A 16592-nucleotide genomic window follows, 5' to 3' on the forward strand; every position below is an offset into this window, starting at 1 on the left:
GGTTATTTGCTGATGATACATCACTGTCATATGCCTCCGGAAATATAAATCAAATTGAAGAAAACATGAACTCAGATTTAGAAAAGAAAAATAACTGGTCAAAAAACTGGCTAGTAAATTTTAATCCCCCAAAAATCAGAATATTTGTTGTTTTCTACAAATCGGCAACCGGATAGACCAAGTTTTAGATTCAATGATCAGTTGATTGATTGTGTTAAAAATCATAAACACTTAGATGTTACATTTCATTCAAATGGTAAATGGACTTGTCATAATCAAAATGTAGTGAAAAGCGCTTCCAATCAACTTTCCATGCTGCGTAAATTTAAATTCATTCTTAGTAAACAGAACCTGGAAAAAAATTACTTTGCCTATATTGTACCCTTGTTGGAATATGCATGTGAACTTTGGGATGGTTGTATACAAGATGATATGAACAAAATTGAACGAGTGCAACATGAGGCTGATAGAATTGTCACTGGTCTTCCAAAATATGCAAATATAGACTCCTTATATTTTGAAACTGGTTGGGAAACCCTTCAATCTAGAAGGAAAAGAAGGAAACTTAGTTTGTTTTATAGGATTCACCATCAAGATTGTCCACCTTATCTAAATGACTGTTTATCGCCGTATCAACGAGATGTAACAGGCGCGTAGCTGCCGTTAGGCAAAAAAGCTTTTGCCTGCACTTAATTTTTCCATTTTTTTTTTAGATAAAATACATCCAAGAGAGGCATAAATGATGCTCTAAAACGCTATCTCCGCGGAGCTTCGGGCGGGCTTCGCCCCCTGAACCCCCAACCAGGGCTCCGCCAATTTGGCCTCAGCTATGCGCCTGTGTAAGGCAAAGAAACTTGCGAACTGATTCTGACTATCGGCAACCATTTACAAGATTACAGTTATTTTCCAACTCTTTTTCCCCGTCCGCGATTAGACTTTGGAACAATTTGGAATCAAATATACGTAATCTTCCAACCATTTCTAGATTCAAAAAAGCAAACCGATTTGAAATATATAATAAATCTCCTTATTATTTCACAGATTGTAGATTATATAATATTCTTTACGCGGAACTTAGACACAGGTGTAGTGCAAATGCAGATCTATTCCGTGTTAATTTTGTGAATGATCCGGGTGTGTCTACGGCTGGGTGGTTGAAGATGCAATACATTACCTTTTGGAATGCCCATTAAATTTTGAGACACGAGAACAATTGAAAAATAATACTGCCTTTTTACCAGAATTAACAATCGAAAATTTGCTTTTTCGAAATGAAACCTATCTGATGATTTAAACAAAGATATTTTTAAATCAGTTCAATTATTCATCAAACAATCAAAGCGTTTTGACATAGGATGATCACAGCAAGCAATTTTAACTTCATCCTGTTAATATTTCCCATATTTTCTCTCTTTTACACTCTTTTTTTGTTCAGATAACTATTGCCACATATATTGAAATGACAAGTTCATCACATGTGATAACATATATACTGTTCTTGATTCAGTTTTGTCACAATTAGTTGTTTACGTTGTATATCATGTTTTATTGCTGACGTATGTTCACAAAATATGTGTAATTGATTATGTGGAAAGGACCTTTGTAAGTGGGTATAACTTATGTCCAATCCAATTGCCTGTAAATTTTAGCAATAAAATATGTTTAAACTAACTAAACTCCCTGACCGGATGTACTTTCATCGTGTCAAATGTAACTACCTTAACGCAGAAAAGTGACGTCAAGTATATGGGTCGAGAATACAAGTAGATATTGAACAAAAATATTTATGTCACTTCCCTGCCCATTTGCCCCCAATTAATAAAGCTGCATGGAAAAAGAAAGTGGTGCAATAAAATTTAAATTTTCAATCGATAACTAATACAATGCCGGGTGTGTGTCGGTATTTTATGCAGGGTAACTGCAGATATGGTTCAGACTGTAGGTTTGAGCATCCTGGAGGGCCTAATACTGGTAAATATGCGTATTTATACTTCCAAATTAAAGAGTTGAATTTTGTGTCTACTCTTATTTATTCATTGTTAATTGGGCATATATTTATTTATGCCACCATTATAGAGTTGTAACTGAAGTTTAACAATACAAAGTATAATCATTGTCTATAATGGGATGTTGGGCTGAAAAGGGGGAAAAGTCCAGCCTGATCGTTCGGCCAATCCTGACATCGATTCTATATTTAATCAGTTTCTGCCCGGCTGTTTCAAAGTGGCTGGTATATATAAGAGTTTATTCTACTAAATGAGAACTAATATTCTTTTTTTTTATTCATTTCTTCCCCCTTGCAGATCATTCATGTACAAAGTGTCAACAAAAACAGGATTATGTCCTGAACATGAATTGCACGAATTTAATAAGAAAAAATAATGTTTGGTGAAGTACATAGGTATATTTTTCTGTCATGCTTAAGAATAATCAGAGGAGGTTGTTTATTTTTTGATAATAATCAGTGATTGGGATTAGAATTTTGAGGAAGGACCATTCTTTTTTTTATGAACTCTTGAATTTCATTGAGCCATTTTTTAACATTCTTTGTAAAAATATTTGATTTTAATGGGGTATTTTAAGCTTGAATGTGATGAATGGTGTATGACCCCCTCTTATTACTGTAATATAATGTATAACTATTAGATTTTTTTTACAAGTAAGTCAAAATAAAGATTTTGAAAAAAAAATATTCACTGGACAAAAAATAAATTCTATAAAAGAAAGTAGAATATGCAATGTAGAGTATTTTATATTAGATTCAGATGGGTCTAGATAATATAATTACTGTGATTTACATGTACTTCTACAATTCAATTTGAATGCATCTGAATATAGATTTTTTTTTTGGTCTTGTGAATGAAAATGGAGACCTATTGAGCCATCAGGTCATGATTCTTAGTGGATCCCTGCTTACTATTTCCTCTGTGCTTTTGCTGTAGATTAAGTAGCAGTCTTTGTAAGAATCACGCAAAATTGAAAAAATGTGATACACCCCCAAAAAGGCTACATATTTTTATTTTTGTAATCAAGTTGTTTTATGGGTCTATATTATGAAATGTGTAATTATTCATTCAAATCTACCTGGTCTTAAGAGATAATCAACATTAAAAATCCAATAGATTCTATTGTATTTTAGTGTCATTTACAGAGTTATCTCCCTTAATTTTGAAATCTACAGTGCATTCTATATAATTTTTATCTCCTATGAGCACGGGTTATATGAAAAACCAAATGTTAATTTCTGTTTACTAAAGCATTTTAAACAAAATATCAAAAATAAAAATATGTAGGCTTTCCAACCATGTATCACATTTTGCATGATTCTTAGCTGGAGTGCTATTTCTATAGTTTTCAAATGCAGCCTTTCTTACCTATTTAATATCGACATATATATTTGTCTTGCTTTATTATTAAAGGATATGCATATTCAGCTCAGAGGCAATTGTTTGGAGGTGGAGGTCGTGGGAGAGGAGGAGGAAGAGGAGATGGAGGAGGTCGTTATCAGCAAAATCAGAACCAGTACAAGTGGCAGGCTTCAGATTATAATCAGAGATCAAGTAACACAAATCAACAGATGTCACCTAATGAAGTCATGTAGGCTATATTTAGGTCTATCTGTACAAATGTATTTATTTGCTTCTGAGTTTCCCATATTTATATGTTATCGTCTGAACTTGCCTGAGAAATGCTACAATGGGTTATATCATTACTAAACTGGAAGAAAGAAAGCCTGGTTTTATCAAACCGAAACAGAATCTTTAATGATCTTAGAGGCAGATTCAGGAGGCAGTTCAGGATGGGAGTACTCACTTCTGTTTGAAAATTTCATGCATTTTTGGAGTTAGAATTGAACAAACAAGTGTGGAACACCCACTCTGGATCTGCCACTGGATATACTTCAAACAGACAAAACACTCTTAAGAGTAGTCAAGGGAACCAAGATTCTAGTGAATATCAAAAGAATGTAATCCAGGGACAGAGTCCAAACATGGAAAACAGACATACACAACAAAGAACATTAAGTAACTGAAATAATACATACAAAGTAACAAAAGCAAATGAGCAATATGGACTCCACTAAAAACTGGTAGCATGGACCAAATATGGAAAACAGATATACACAACATAGAACATAAAATAACAGAAATAGTAGCAAACTATAAAAAAATCATGACGGGGGTACATAATATTTTAAAATTAAAATGATATGTACTGGGATATATATGGCAAGCCAAAGTGGACACAAATCAATATTTTGTAATATTAGAAAATAAAATTTTGATGTTACAAAATCACTTTTTTAATATGAGAAAATATTTTTTAATGTTAGAAATTCAGTTTGTAATATTTAAAATTCATTTTCTAATATTACAAATTCCTGATTTAGTAATATTATAAAATATCACACATTTTGTAATATTACAAATTGAATTTGTAATATTAGAAAATGAATTTGTATTATTAAAAAATCACTTTGCATTATTGCAAAATCAGTCACATTTTTTAATATTACAACATGGTTTTCTAATATTAAAAATTGTAATTGAATTCAACAAATCCATTTTTTAATGTTAGAAAATCAATTTCTAATATTAAAAAATCGTTTTTTTATTTAATATTAGAAATTTTATTGAATTTTTCATATTTAAAAAATGAGTTTAAAAAGGTGTTTTGTGATATTAGAAATCAAATTTGTAATATTAAAAAGTCATTTTTTAATATTTGAAAACACTTACTTTGTAATATTAAAAAACATACTTTTTTGATTTAACAAAATTTTTGATATCAGTAAATATTTTATAATATTACAAATTCCTTATTGAGTAATATTAAAAAATCATTTTGCAATATTCCAAAATCAGTCACATTTTTAATACTGCAAAATGATTGTCTGATATTAAACAATTGTAATTGAATACAACAAATCCATCATCTAATATTAGAAAATCAATTTCTAATACTGTAAACTAATTTTTGCTTTTTTCACAGTGGACAGAAAACCGCCAAAAACAGTACCTGCAAACTTAATTTTTACCACTATATAACGCTAAACCTTTTTTTGAAATCACAAAAATTTATACCTGCTTATATGTTTGCTTGACAGAATCTGCAAAAATTAGCAACCGCAAAAATTAATACATTTCAGTATGAAAAAAGAGTTTTTTAATATTAGAAATTGAATTGAATTTCTTATATTAAAAATGGGTTCTGTAATATTAGAAATAAAATTTGTAATGATAAAAAATGAATTTTGTTCGATTAAAAAATCATTTTTTAATATAAGAAAAATCTCATTTTTGTCCACTTTGGCTTGCCATAGATAGAGTCATTAAACTTTAAATGGAAGGAATCAACTAAAAAATCTAAAATTCATGAGAAAAAAATTCAAATGGAAAGATTCATTCCTAGCACACCCATCCTAAATTCTCTTTTGGTGTATCACATGTATTTTTTTTTTTTCAGTGATTCTTTGAAGAATGATATGAACGATTGGGAGAATAATAAGATGTGGCCATTTTCCTGTGTCGGCTTCGAGAAAGAAAGCCCATGTATTCCAGGTATTAAATTATTAGAGGATGGGATAAATGGGGTATATTTAGTTTAAAACAATTTCTGTCCTAAAAATAAACCTAATCAAGTCAGTCTTAATTTTGCGTAATACTTAGTAAAATGTCAGAAAAACATATTTCACAGTTTATCCGTGCATAATATTGAAACTTATTTGCAGAATAAAACCAAATTGTGTAAATTTTGCCAAATTTTAGAAAAATACTTTGTTTTATTCCATTTATCTTTGCAGGAGATTTTGACCACATACATCAGTAGCTTAAATAAATAATCATTAAAGCCTGCTATTGACAAATTATTTAGATTGTTGAGGCATATGGCCAAACTGTCTGGATTGAAAATCACATGCTTCAAACCTCATAATTTTTGAAATGTTTGAAAATTGAATAGAAGGGGTAATCATGGGAATGAAGATTCTAGCAGATGTCAAAAGAATGTACTTCAGGGACAAAGACCAGACATGGAAAACAGACACACACAACAAAGAACATAAAATGACCAAAATAATACATACAAAGTAACAAAAGTAAATGAGCAATTTGTACTCCACTAACAACTGGGAGCATGGACCAGGTGCACTGGTAGGGTTAACGTCCTCTAGCATTAGAAACAGTACTTTGTGATGTCATTTTACAGGTAGATAGTGTAGCAGCTTGTAAATCTTTTTTCTCTGGCCAAAGTCATCTTTTTTAATCCAAAATATACCGGTAAATCTTTTTAGGGAGTAATTCAAAATTTTCATAATAAACCAGGGCTGGAAACTGTTATAAACAAATATACCCCATTGTTATTTTATGTCTCATTAAATCTACCTTCTTCATAGTTGCCAACTATCAAATATGGAAAGAGCTTGACCAGATTTTCATCCACTCCCACCCCTAAAAAATTGCCAAAAAAAGTAGAATTGGGTTGGGAGTTTCAAAATGAGGATTTTTTTCTGGAAAGTTTGTAGTATTGAGATACTATAACCCACAAACCTTTCATTTCTTGGTGACTAAAACGATGTTTTTTCCTATGAAACTGACATTGCTATGGATAAAGAACATATCTATACTTTAAATAGGTAAAATTAGGCTAGCAAATATATTGTTAGAAATAAAAAAATATGAAATAAAATCCACCCCCCAGTATTTTCTGTGATGGTTGGATGAGAATCTGCCATTGAAGTTTACTTGGCCATAAGGTGTGATGACTTTTTTCAAATCAGAAAAGCAAAATAGCTGAAGTAGGAAAATTGCTTCATTGAAAATAAGAATTAAACTACTTAAACATACATTAAGGTGTGTTCAGTTATGTAATATTTTTCCATCGTGACCAGATTTTAAAGGGGGAGAGTTGTGATCACGCCAAAGTACTTTAACCCTGTCACTTTTTTTGCACCTGTTCCAAGCCAGGAATTTGTTACTTCTGTATGTCTTGTTTCATTTCACCTTTAGTTCATTTTTTAATGTTACTTGAGTACTGGTATATAGGGCAATGCTTTCACTGTACCTTTGTGTGATGATCTTTTAGGGTCTGCTGTAGCCTGCCCTGTGTTATGAGGATTTCCTTGTCGTTTGTTGAAGACCAGTGGATGGCTTTGGGTTGACATTTTCATTCCAGAGGGGATGTTGTCTCTTTGACATATACACCAAATTTGGTGTGTGACTTTATATTCATGGACATGGAACATCCATTGTAGGCGATTTTGGTGCATTGTCAACTCCCTGTTTTGTGGGACTTTGCCATTTTTCACTACCCAGTATATGGAATGATAAAGAAAAGTTTTGTCACAGAAATCTTTGCTCCCAATTAATTGATTTTTAATTTGGTGTGTGGCATCATATAGATGGGGCATTTGTTGTAAGTGATATTGGTTGCTCTCTGATATGAACTTCTGGTCCTGAGCTGGAATATGCCTAGTAAAACAATGCATGCTACTTCATGTTTCTATTTACTTTGACTTTAAATTGTTGATATCACTGCCACAGTATTAATAGTTGCCATTGACATGGTTTACAGATTTTGAAGATCACTCTCCAGAGGAGCTAAGATCTGCAGCATATGAAGCACAGAAATCTGGAAACATTCAAGCATATGTAAGATACTTCACATCATTTAAAAAATAAACTGAAACATGGGGAAACTAAAAAGCCTGTCTTAACCAGACACTATTAGTTGTGTAAGTATCAATCCCTGTAAGAATCAGGCAGTGGGTGAAACATAGTATGAAAAAAAAAAAACCATCATTTTGATAGTGTGATTTGATTATTTGCACCATCAGAATCAAGGAAAACAGACAAGATTTTTCATATCATGCTGGACCATTGAGTTACAATTTCATTGAATTTCACTGAAAATTAACATTTCAAGGGAAGATAACTCTGTCAAAAACTTCATTTTTCTAAGATTCTATTGAACAATTTCTGAGCTAATCCAATGATGCAGAGATCAAATAATTTCTTTTCAAAAAGAAAAAGCATCCCTGAGTGATATTTTATTGTCAGATCGGTGGGATTATGACATGCATGTTTCTGATTTTCCCATTTTGCCTGATTCTTACTGATACTTACACTTAAATTGTTAAATGATTTAAATAAGATACCCCTTGCGTTTGAGGGTTGTTAGGCTATAAGAGAGAAAACCTAAACACAGATCATAATAGGTCAACATGGGTGGAGGCACCATACTTCATGCATGTATTAGCATACCTGTTAACTCTCTGTCATAAGGGAATAAAAAAAAATTAATGAAAAATCTCCTTCATAAAAAAAAATTGTAAGAAATTGTGGTATGTATTTGACTAAAATTACTAGCAGTATAATTTCTATAAAAATACTAAATAAATGAATTTTTTACATCAAAAATTTGTTTTTATGTGAAAATCTGCCACATGAGACAATTTCAATGGGGCAGTATGACCTGTTCCAAAGGTTAACAGGTAAAAGACCCTATCAGTAGATTTTTTTTTCAGAGTAGCTCCTTTAAGCCACTACATATTGCAAAACTTCTGCCCTGTATCATTTTTGTCATTTTCCAATTACAGGTAAAGTTAAGCTATACCTTTTGATTGTTATGATTTTAATAAATTTCCAATTTTTTATTTTTGAATTATGGGACTTTATTCATACAAATGTGGGGTAACTTTCTGTTTTTGCACTGTAACTCAAAAACCCATGCTGCAATTTCATTGACACTTTGGTAAATTGTTTATTTATATCGATGAAAAACTCCATTGTTTTATTATGATTTAATAATTCAGAGTTATCAGACTTTTTCTTAAAAAGGGGGATTTTTGCAGATTTTGACTCAATAGTGGTTGCACTTATTTTCATGAAATTTTGTTGCAGTTTTCCTTTTGATTGTTGAGAGCTCCTTATTTTGATCAATTTCTGATTTTATATTTTTTAGTTATGGGACTTTATTCATAAAAAGGGGAATTTCCCATATTTTCACATTAAGTTATAACCAGAAAATTCTTAGGCAGTTTTCTTGAAACTCTTTTGAATATTTCATTTCTATAAGTGGAAGCTCCCTTTTGATTTTTATACATTTGGGATTTTTTTTTAAAGAGGGGGCAGCCACCAACAAATAATGAAGTATTGACATTTAATGAAAAAAATGACCATCATGTACCCATACCTTTACTAAAAAAGTCTATTCAGGAGAACACAAATGTGTAATATGAAAGAAGACCTCTGTAGCATGTGTGTAGCATAATATAGTAGCCTGGTGCAATACTGTTTTCTCTAAATCATTGTTAGATTATTGAATCTGTCTCCTACAACAATTTTTTACAGTGCAATATACACATCAAATGCTTATATAAAGGTAAAATTTTATCCATAAATAAATGAAATTGTTTTGGGCATGCTTGTACACCCTGGTATTTTTCAGAAACAAGCCACTTGCTTTGTTGTCTCCCGTGACACGTCGCGAGGGGACATGGAAATGCCAGCGTTTGTCTGTCTGTCCGTCCTCCTTTTTTGCACTTTTTTTGTTATGCTTTTACCAAATGAGTATGTTTTTGGTAGTTTTTATTACAAGACCTCTTACTGTGTGTATAGAAAAAATTATCCTTTTAATGTATAGTTTTCAAACATTTTATCTATTCATATATAAAAAAGATGATGTTCAGTATTTGTCTGTCAACATATTCACGAATTTATTGTGTATGACTTTGAATTTTTAGTTTGATTCCGAATGATTTTTTAGTACTTTGAGGAGCATTATTTCGAAATTTAGCTCTGTCTCGTGATTAAAGTACATTGTAAAATTTTGCTGAAAAGAGCTGTTTTTCAATTTTAATGAAAAATTTAATTGCTTGCCAGGCACAACGACCTATAATCATTTATGTACAAACAAGTTTATGTACATATTTGCCGTATTCTGTTGACATCTTTTACTTCTATTGACTCTTGTAGATACAACATGAAAGAAGATTGTTTGAAGAATACAGTCAGAAAAGACAACAACTTAAGAATATAACAATGACACTGAAACAGAAATTGGTAAGTTCTTTATTTTTTATTTTTTAGAAACTGAATCAGTGATCTTGGAGTAGTGTGTCCACCTTGAGTGTTGGAGGTTGAGAGTTTGATCTCTGGCCGAGTAGCACTGAAGACTTCACTGCTTCTCTGCCAAGCATGCAGTATTTAGGGCTTGTTGTGGCCTAGTAGGGTTGCTTGCTTGCACGCAGGCTGTCACATCTATGAGCTAGCACAAAAAGATCTGGCTCAAGGTGTTGAACTAGTACAAAGCTGGGTCTGTTGGATTTGTTAGTTGTTCTAAACCTGATATATATGAAATATCTGCAATAGGGCCTTAAACCAAATCAAACCACTAGTCACTTTATCACTTAAGAGACAACAATATATTCCTTGTTTGGCAATGTTGAATTTCTTACCATGGTTGAGATGAAACACACTTCCTTATCTCAAGTCAACCATGGTTGAGATGAATCACACCTCATCTCAAGTCAACCATGGTTGAGATGAAACACACGATGTATGTGACGTTAAAATAAAATGTTTTATACATGTTTTAAACAAATTGCAGCAAGGAGGGAGTTCTTATCACACACAAAGCAAATTTAAAGGTGTATAAAAAGAACTAAATGCCCCCCAAAAATGTAAGACTAATAGGTTCTTCTTTATTTTTTCCGTTTTACACCCAAAAACTGTTGAATTACAATAAAAGTCAATGAGTAATTTGCATAAAATATACCGGGTATGTTGTATTAACCATGTGCGATTGATAGTAGTCACTCCTGGAAATTCATTTACGCAATAATTAATTCCTAAGTTTTTGTATAATTTGAATATATTATCATACATTAGCATACAAAGATGTGTACCTGCATACAAAAAGTGGATTAATTTATTAGTTTACCCTCAAAACTTTACTTGAATACTTTTACTCTGTGTGTTGCAATTGGCTATTTTACCCATGACAGGCACAGTTGCATGTATCTGGAAGTTATAGGCTGTCTGTTATAGAAAAACAATGAAAACAGAAGAGTAGGAAATCTAATTCCTTCTTGGTGAATTTTAATTTAAGAACTTGAAATCTGTCAAAGATTTCTCTGTGTTACAGACATTTGGATGTAAGAGTCTATCTAGAATGCTCTACTTCTAAGTTAAAGGGGGTTTTATCAACATTTTTCAAGCCTTGAATATTTAGTTAAATAAGAAGGGTATCATTTTGTCTTATTTATTGTATGAGAGGATATACTTTTAGGAAGTATGGCCAATTAAAGCAGTATTAAGAAATACTTTATTTAGTAAATATTTTTACGCTCTGATGTTTGTGACAACATGGTCTAATAGTTAAATTACAATCAGAGAGTATTCAGTACTGGAAATTAGCCTTTGTATATTGGTTTGTTTTGTTATTCTCGTTGAGAAAATGATTAGCTAATTAACCATCAAAGGATTGTCATTACCGGACATGGTATATTATACATTATCAAAGCGAGAATTTCAGGGGATATAGATGGTCTTACCTGATGAATTGTCTTAGGTAGTTTACTGTTCAATTATAAGGAGATTTAAAGATATTCTTAAGTGAGTTTGATTGCAATTTAAAATCTCTTTGCCTATTATCCATTTAATTACTAGAGGAAAAGAACATCAGATGATTAAAATTGATACAAGGAAATATCATCTCTATTTTAGGAAGTTAACTTTATAACTCGCTGTTAAATTAATTTTCAAAAGACCAATCATATGACTTGTTTTGGTCTAGACTGGCCTATTAACTATCAAAGAATATTCATTACTGGACTTGGTGTATTCTTATAAGTGTCAGTCAATGTAAGAACCAGGCAGTAGGTGAAACATGGTATGAAAAAACCCATCATTTTGATAGTATAATTTGACTATTTGCACCATCAGAATCAAGGAGAAACAGACAAGATTTTCCATATTATGCTGGACCATTCAGTTACAATTTCATTGAAATGCATTGAAAATGAACATTTCAAGGGCTGATAAATCTGTCAAAAACCTCATTTTTCTAATATTTTATTGAAAAATTTATGAGAAAGTCCAATGATGTAGAGATCAAATAATGATCTTTTCAAATAGAGAAAGCATCCTTGAGTGATATTTCATTGTCAGATCGGTGGGATATTGACATGCATGTTTCTGATTTTCCCCATTTTGCCTGATTCTTACAAATAGGGAATGTAAATCTCGTTCTAGTTTCATTTTCTTTACCGGAATTTACGACGTAGAACATATTGAAAACTGAGGACCGAACTGCATTTTATTGTTTACTTCCGGGTACTCGAAACGCTGTATAACAATGCAAAATCTTCTATTTTATATTTTTTCTTAATACCTTTATCGTGTAGAAATAGATAATTGTTATTTTTTATCGGTATTATTTACACAAAAAGATGTTTTTCCCTCAACACTGAAATCAACGCTCTCTAAATGACAAGTTTCCATGCTTTCGAATGGTAGACTAGGACCCAATCTCGTGAAATCACGGGGTCACATGACGAGACTTACATACCCTATACTTACACAATACATCATTCAAGACAAGACAAATACTACCTTATTTAATTGAGTTTTCTCAAAACGAATCTTTTGATTAATCTTTCTTTATAATAAGATGTTTTTCCTGGTCACTTGTAGATTTCTCTGATTGATGACTACAAGCTAAAGAAAAAAAGGTAGGTTAAGATGTAGATACATTGTTCTTGTAAGATTTTTTGATTTTAGAATTGATGTTAAGAATAATAAAAAAAAGTATGATTGTACTTATACCCCTGCAAAAGAATATATATGTTTCACTCTTGTCTTTCTGTTTGTCCAAACTATTACTGTAACTTGCAGTACTTACAGACAACACACGAGACCACGTTTTGCTGAAAAACTCTTAAGTTCAACAGCCATTATGACTGAAATTTTTGTCCAAACATAAATTCCTGACAGTATGGACATAACCATGTGGTGATATTACATCCCAGAGAGTTTCATAACAATGCTACATGCTGCTTAGAAAATATATTGGACAGATTGAATGAAACCTATATACTCCCAAACTTTGTTTGTGGGGGGTTAATTATGTCCATTTGAAATTAAGCATTTTTCAGCAATACTTTGTCTCATGCATTGTCCACAACTCTTCAACGACTTGCAGGATTGTTATGAAACCCAAAGGAGTGTTAGATTACTGTATTGAGATGTGGATATTGTCAGGAATTTATGATGGACAAAAATTGTACATGTACTAATAATGGTTGTTACACTCAACCTTTTTCAGCAAAACCTGGTCTTATGAGTAGTCTACAACTCACTAGATTGTTATGAAACTTAATAGGATGTTAAATTACCATATTAAGATATGCATATTGTTATCAACAAAAATAGTACTGATTGCTGTTTGGAGTTGGGTGTTTTAGAAATGGCAGCAAATTGTGTGTCAAAAGTGCTTATGTCTATCCACCATAGGGTTGTGTCGAATTTGAATCTTATTTCCACATAAAGGCCCCTAATATACAGTGGTCCTTTTCACAAAAAATCGTAAGTGTAAAATTAGTGGTAGGTATGACGTCATAGTAAATAAAAGTATTGTGACGTCATAACTTATGACTAATTTTACTCTTACGATTTTTTGTGAAAAGGGTCACAGGATTTAACAGGCTGCAGGGGTAGAAGTCCCGTAAGGGACAATGTCTACTTTGTTATTAAGTTGCTTTTTTGGTTTATATGATTAAATGTATAATTATTCATTCCAATAGTTTCTATTGTATTTCAGTGTAATTTACAGAGTTATCACCCTTAATATTGAATTCTACAATACATTCAATATAATTTATATTAGTAAAACTTAGAGTTATACAAAGAACCACATGATAATTTCTGTTTTCTTTCTAAAATGTTTTAAACGAAATATCAAAAATAAAGATTTGTAGGCTTTCCAACCGTGTATCACATTTTGCATGGTTTTTAGCTGAAGTGCTACACAAAACATCTGAAGAAAATTTATTTAATGTTTTATTATTTTCTCAACAGGAGTAGTACACAAGCTTCAAGTGAGTATATTGTATCATATTAGATAGAAGTAATACATAATTGTTGTATTTTCTGAAAAGGCAGAAGGTACTTACCCAACCGGTGCCATTGGTCCATGCTCTATGCTCCATTTTAGGCTACAACTCCTTGTTTGACTTTCAAAGTGTTGACTCTGATTTAAAACGAGGTATTTTATGTGTATCTTTTTAGTTCCTTGGTATTGTATGATTTATTCTTCTTATATTTTGCCACCCGGCTTTGTTCTATTCTAATTTTAATTTAAAAGAATGTGTACACTGAAATTTGTATTATTTTCATAATAGTTTTGACCCAGGCTTTGATAGAAAGAAGATCCTTTTTCTGAATGAATACAAAATTTCTCCATGTCGTTTTCATCAGTACTCAGATATGTATATATTATTTTTTGTATTGATTAATCACATTTCACACCAACATATTTGAAATTGCAAGAGTCAGTTGATATTTCGAATATTTTGTACAAAACAGTAATGACGGCAATGTATAAAAACGTAATACACAGCAACCAACTTACATTTGATTCAAAAACCTAGACTTACATGTAATTATTGATTGGTGGATTTAAATAAAATTTATAGAAGTGTTATTTTATTATATTTAAATATGCAGACAACTTGGAAGGAAAATAGTTTAAGAAGAGATTATGTAAACTATATATATATCACTTGACACATTTGTGCATCATTTTGAAATTTACAATATTAATATATATATTAATATTAATAATGTATATAATTGTTATTATATATGACTGTCAAAGACGGGTCATATAATGGTATGCACATTTTATTTTGATTTTGTGCATTTGCCGTACTAAATTTTTAGTACAGTAGGACCACAGAGGCGGATTCCCTTTCAATGATATCAAGTTGTATTTAGCTGAATGTAAGTCCAACATTGCCTGCCTTGAACTGATGACTGAGACAAGATACAAATATTTCGCAGTTATATCGTAGTTTATATGAAAGGCAAAATTACCCATCTTTGAATAAATCTTAAATAAAAGAGAGTTGGAAGTTCACAATCTCATCAGTGGTCAAACGTTTTAACTAATACTAATATATATTTCATTTAATACAATTTGAAATTTATTACCAGAAAAAAAAGTTTACCGCTGTGCAATGGTAAGGTATGACCAGCATTTTTTCTTTTGTTTTTTCAGATACGACTTTATTTTCTAATGCTGCACCACCACCTTTTGCTTCTTCAAATTTGTCTCAAGTAGGAGCTACAGGGTCATCATTTGGGAACCAAGGACAATTTGGTGCTTCAAGTACTTCTAGTGCATTTGGTGCATCTAACCATCAAACTTCATTCGGTGCATCAAATTCTTCTCAAAGTGTATTTGGTGGTTCATCCAATAATCAGAGTGCATTTGGTGCCTCACATTCTACCTCGAGTGTGTTTGGTGGTGCATCAAACAATTCTCAGAGTGTATTTGGTGCATCCAATGCAACACCGAACTCATTTGGCTCATCAAATAGTACACAGAGTTCGTACGGTTCACAACCAGCAATCGGTACATCTTCATTCAGGACTGGTTCTCAAACAGGGTCATCACCATTGGCATTTGGAGCAAGTCAGAATCAAACTGTTTCAGCCTTTGGTGGACCCAGTACAACACAGACTGGTTTCATATCGGCAACCCCAACCCCATCCGCCTTTGGAACTTCCAACCAACAACAATCAACAGGACTGTTTGGAAAGCCAGCCAATGACACTAGTCAGACACAGACAACAGGTTTATTTGGAAAACCTGCTACAAGTCCTGCATCTAATTTGTTTGGCGGTTTTGCTTCAAACAACAGTTTCGCACCAACGGGTGCCTCACCAAGTGTTTTCCCGTCTGGAAATGCTTCCAGTGGGTTTTCCTCTGGAACAGGACACTCAGGCGGTTTTCAGTCAGGTGCGACAGCAGGAGCTGCAAGTGGGGGAAGCGATAAAAAATACACACCTTTGGATCAATTATCGCCAGAAGAATTAGAGGCTTTTCAAGCCACAAAGTTTACAATAGGAAAAATTCCTACTAAACCTCCTCCAAAAGAACTCGTTTAATGCACACTATCCCAAAAAAGCCATTTCCAAGAGAACGTGTTCAATTGAAAATGTTCTAAACATCATTCAGAAACTTGATGAGATATGGTATCGGATGCTTACAAATAAAGAAAATGTTGATATGAAATAGTTGTTATTGTAAACTTATTTTATTCTTAACAAACGAAGTGAAAACTGTTTTCTAACGACCATCTATGACACATTATAAAAAAATTAAAAAATCGATATTCTTGTAATGAATTTAACCATATTTTAAACGAACGCTAAAAATGGAGTTGCTTAATGGTATCATGAGTAAAAGTGTATTAATCTCTATGAAAATGTAGCACAAGCTCCATTCTACAAAAAAGAGGCTTAAATTGATTCTCTCTCTCTCTCTCTCTCTCTCTCTCTCTCTCTCTGTGTGATCTGAATAGTTAA

The 16592-nt window shown here is 32.0% G+C and overlaps 1 protein-coding gene across 1 annotated transcript; it reads left to right on the top strand.

Moving 5' to 3' along the window:
* The first annotated feature begins 1802 nt into the window (after positions 1-1802).
* LOC148598319 (nucleoporin NUP42-like) lies at positions 1803-16299 on the top strand. The gene is made up of 8 exons (XM_088561489.1): positions 1803-1971; positions 3420-3597; positions 5467-5561; positions 7573-7649; positions 9975-10061; positions 12696-12733; positions 14079-14098; positions 15280-16299. Exons 1-8 carry the CDS (start codon positions 1884-1886, stop codon positions 16170-16172), a joined length of 1476 nt encoding a protein of 491 aa, XP_088417615.1. The 5' UTR covers positions 1803-1883; the 3' UTR covers positions 16173-16299.
* Positions 16300-16592: the final 293 nt, after the last annotated feature.

Source organism: Perna viridis, chromosome 14 (genome assembly GCF_037379345.1).
Source record: "Perna viridis isolate PV_CMFRI_1.1 ecotype Kerala chromosome 14, ASM3737934v1, whole genome shotgun sequence".
NCBI classification, from domain to species: domain Eukaryota; kingdom Metazoa; phylum Mollusca; class Bivalvia; order Mytilida; family Mytilidae; genus Perna; species Perna viridis.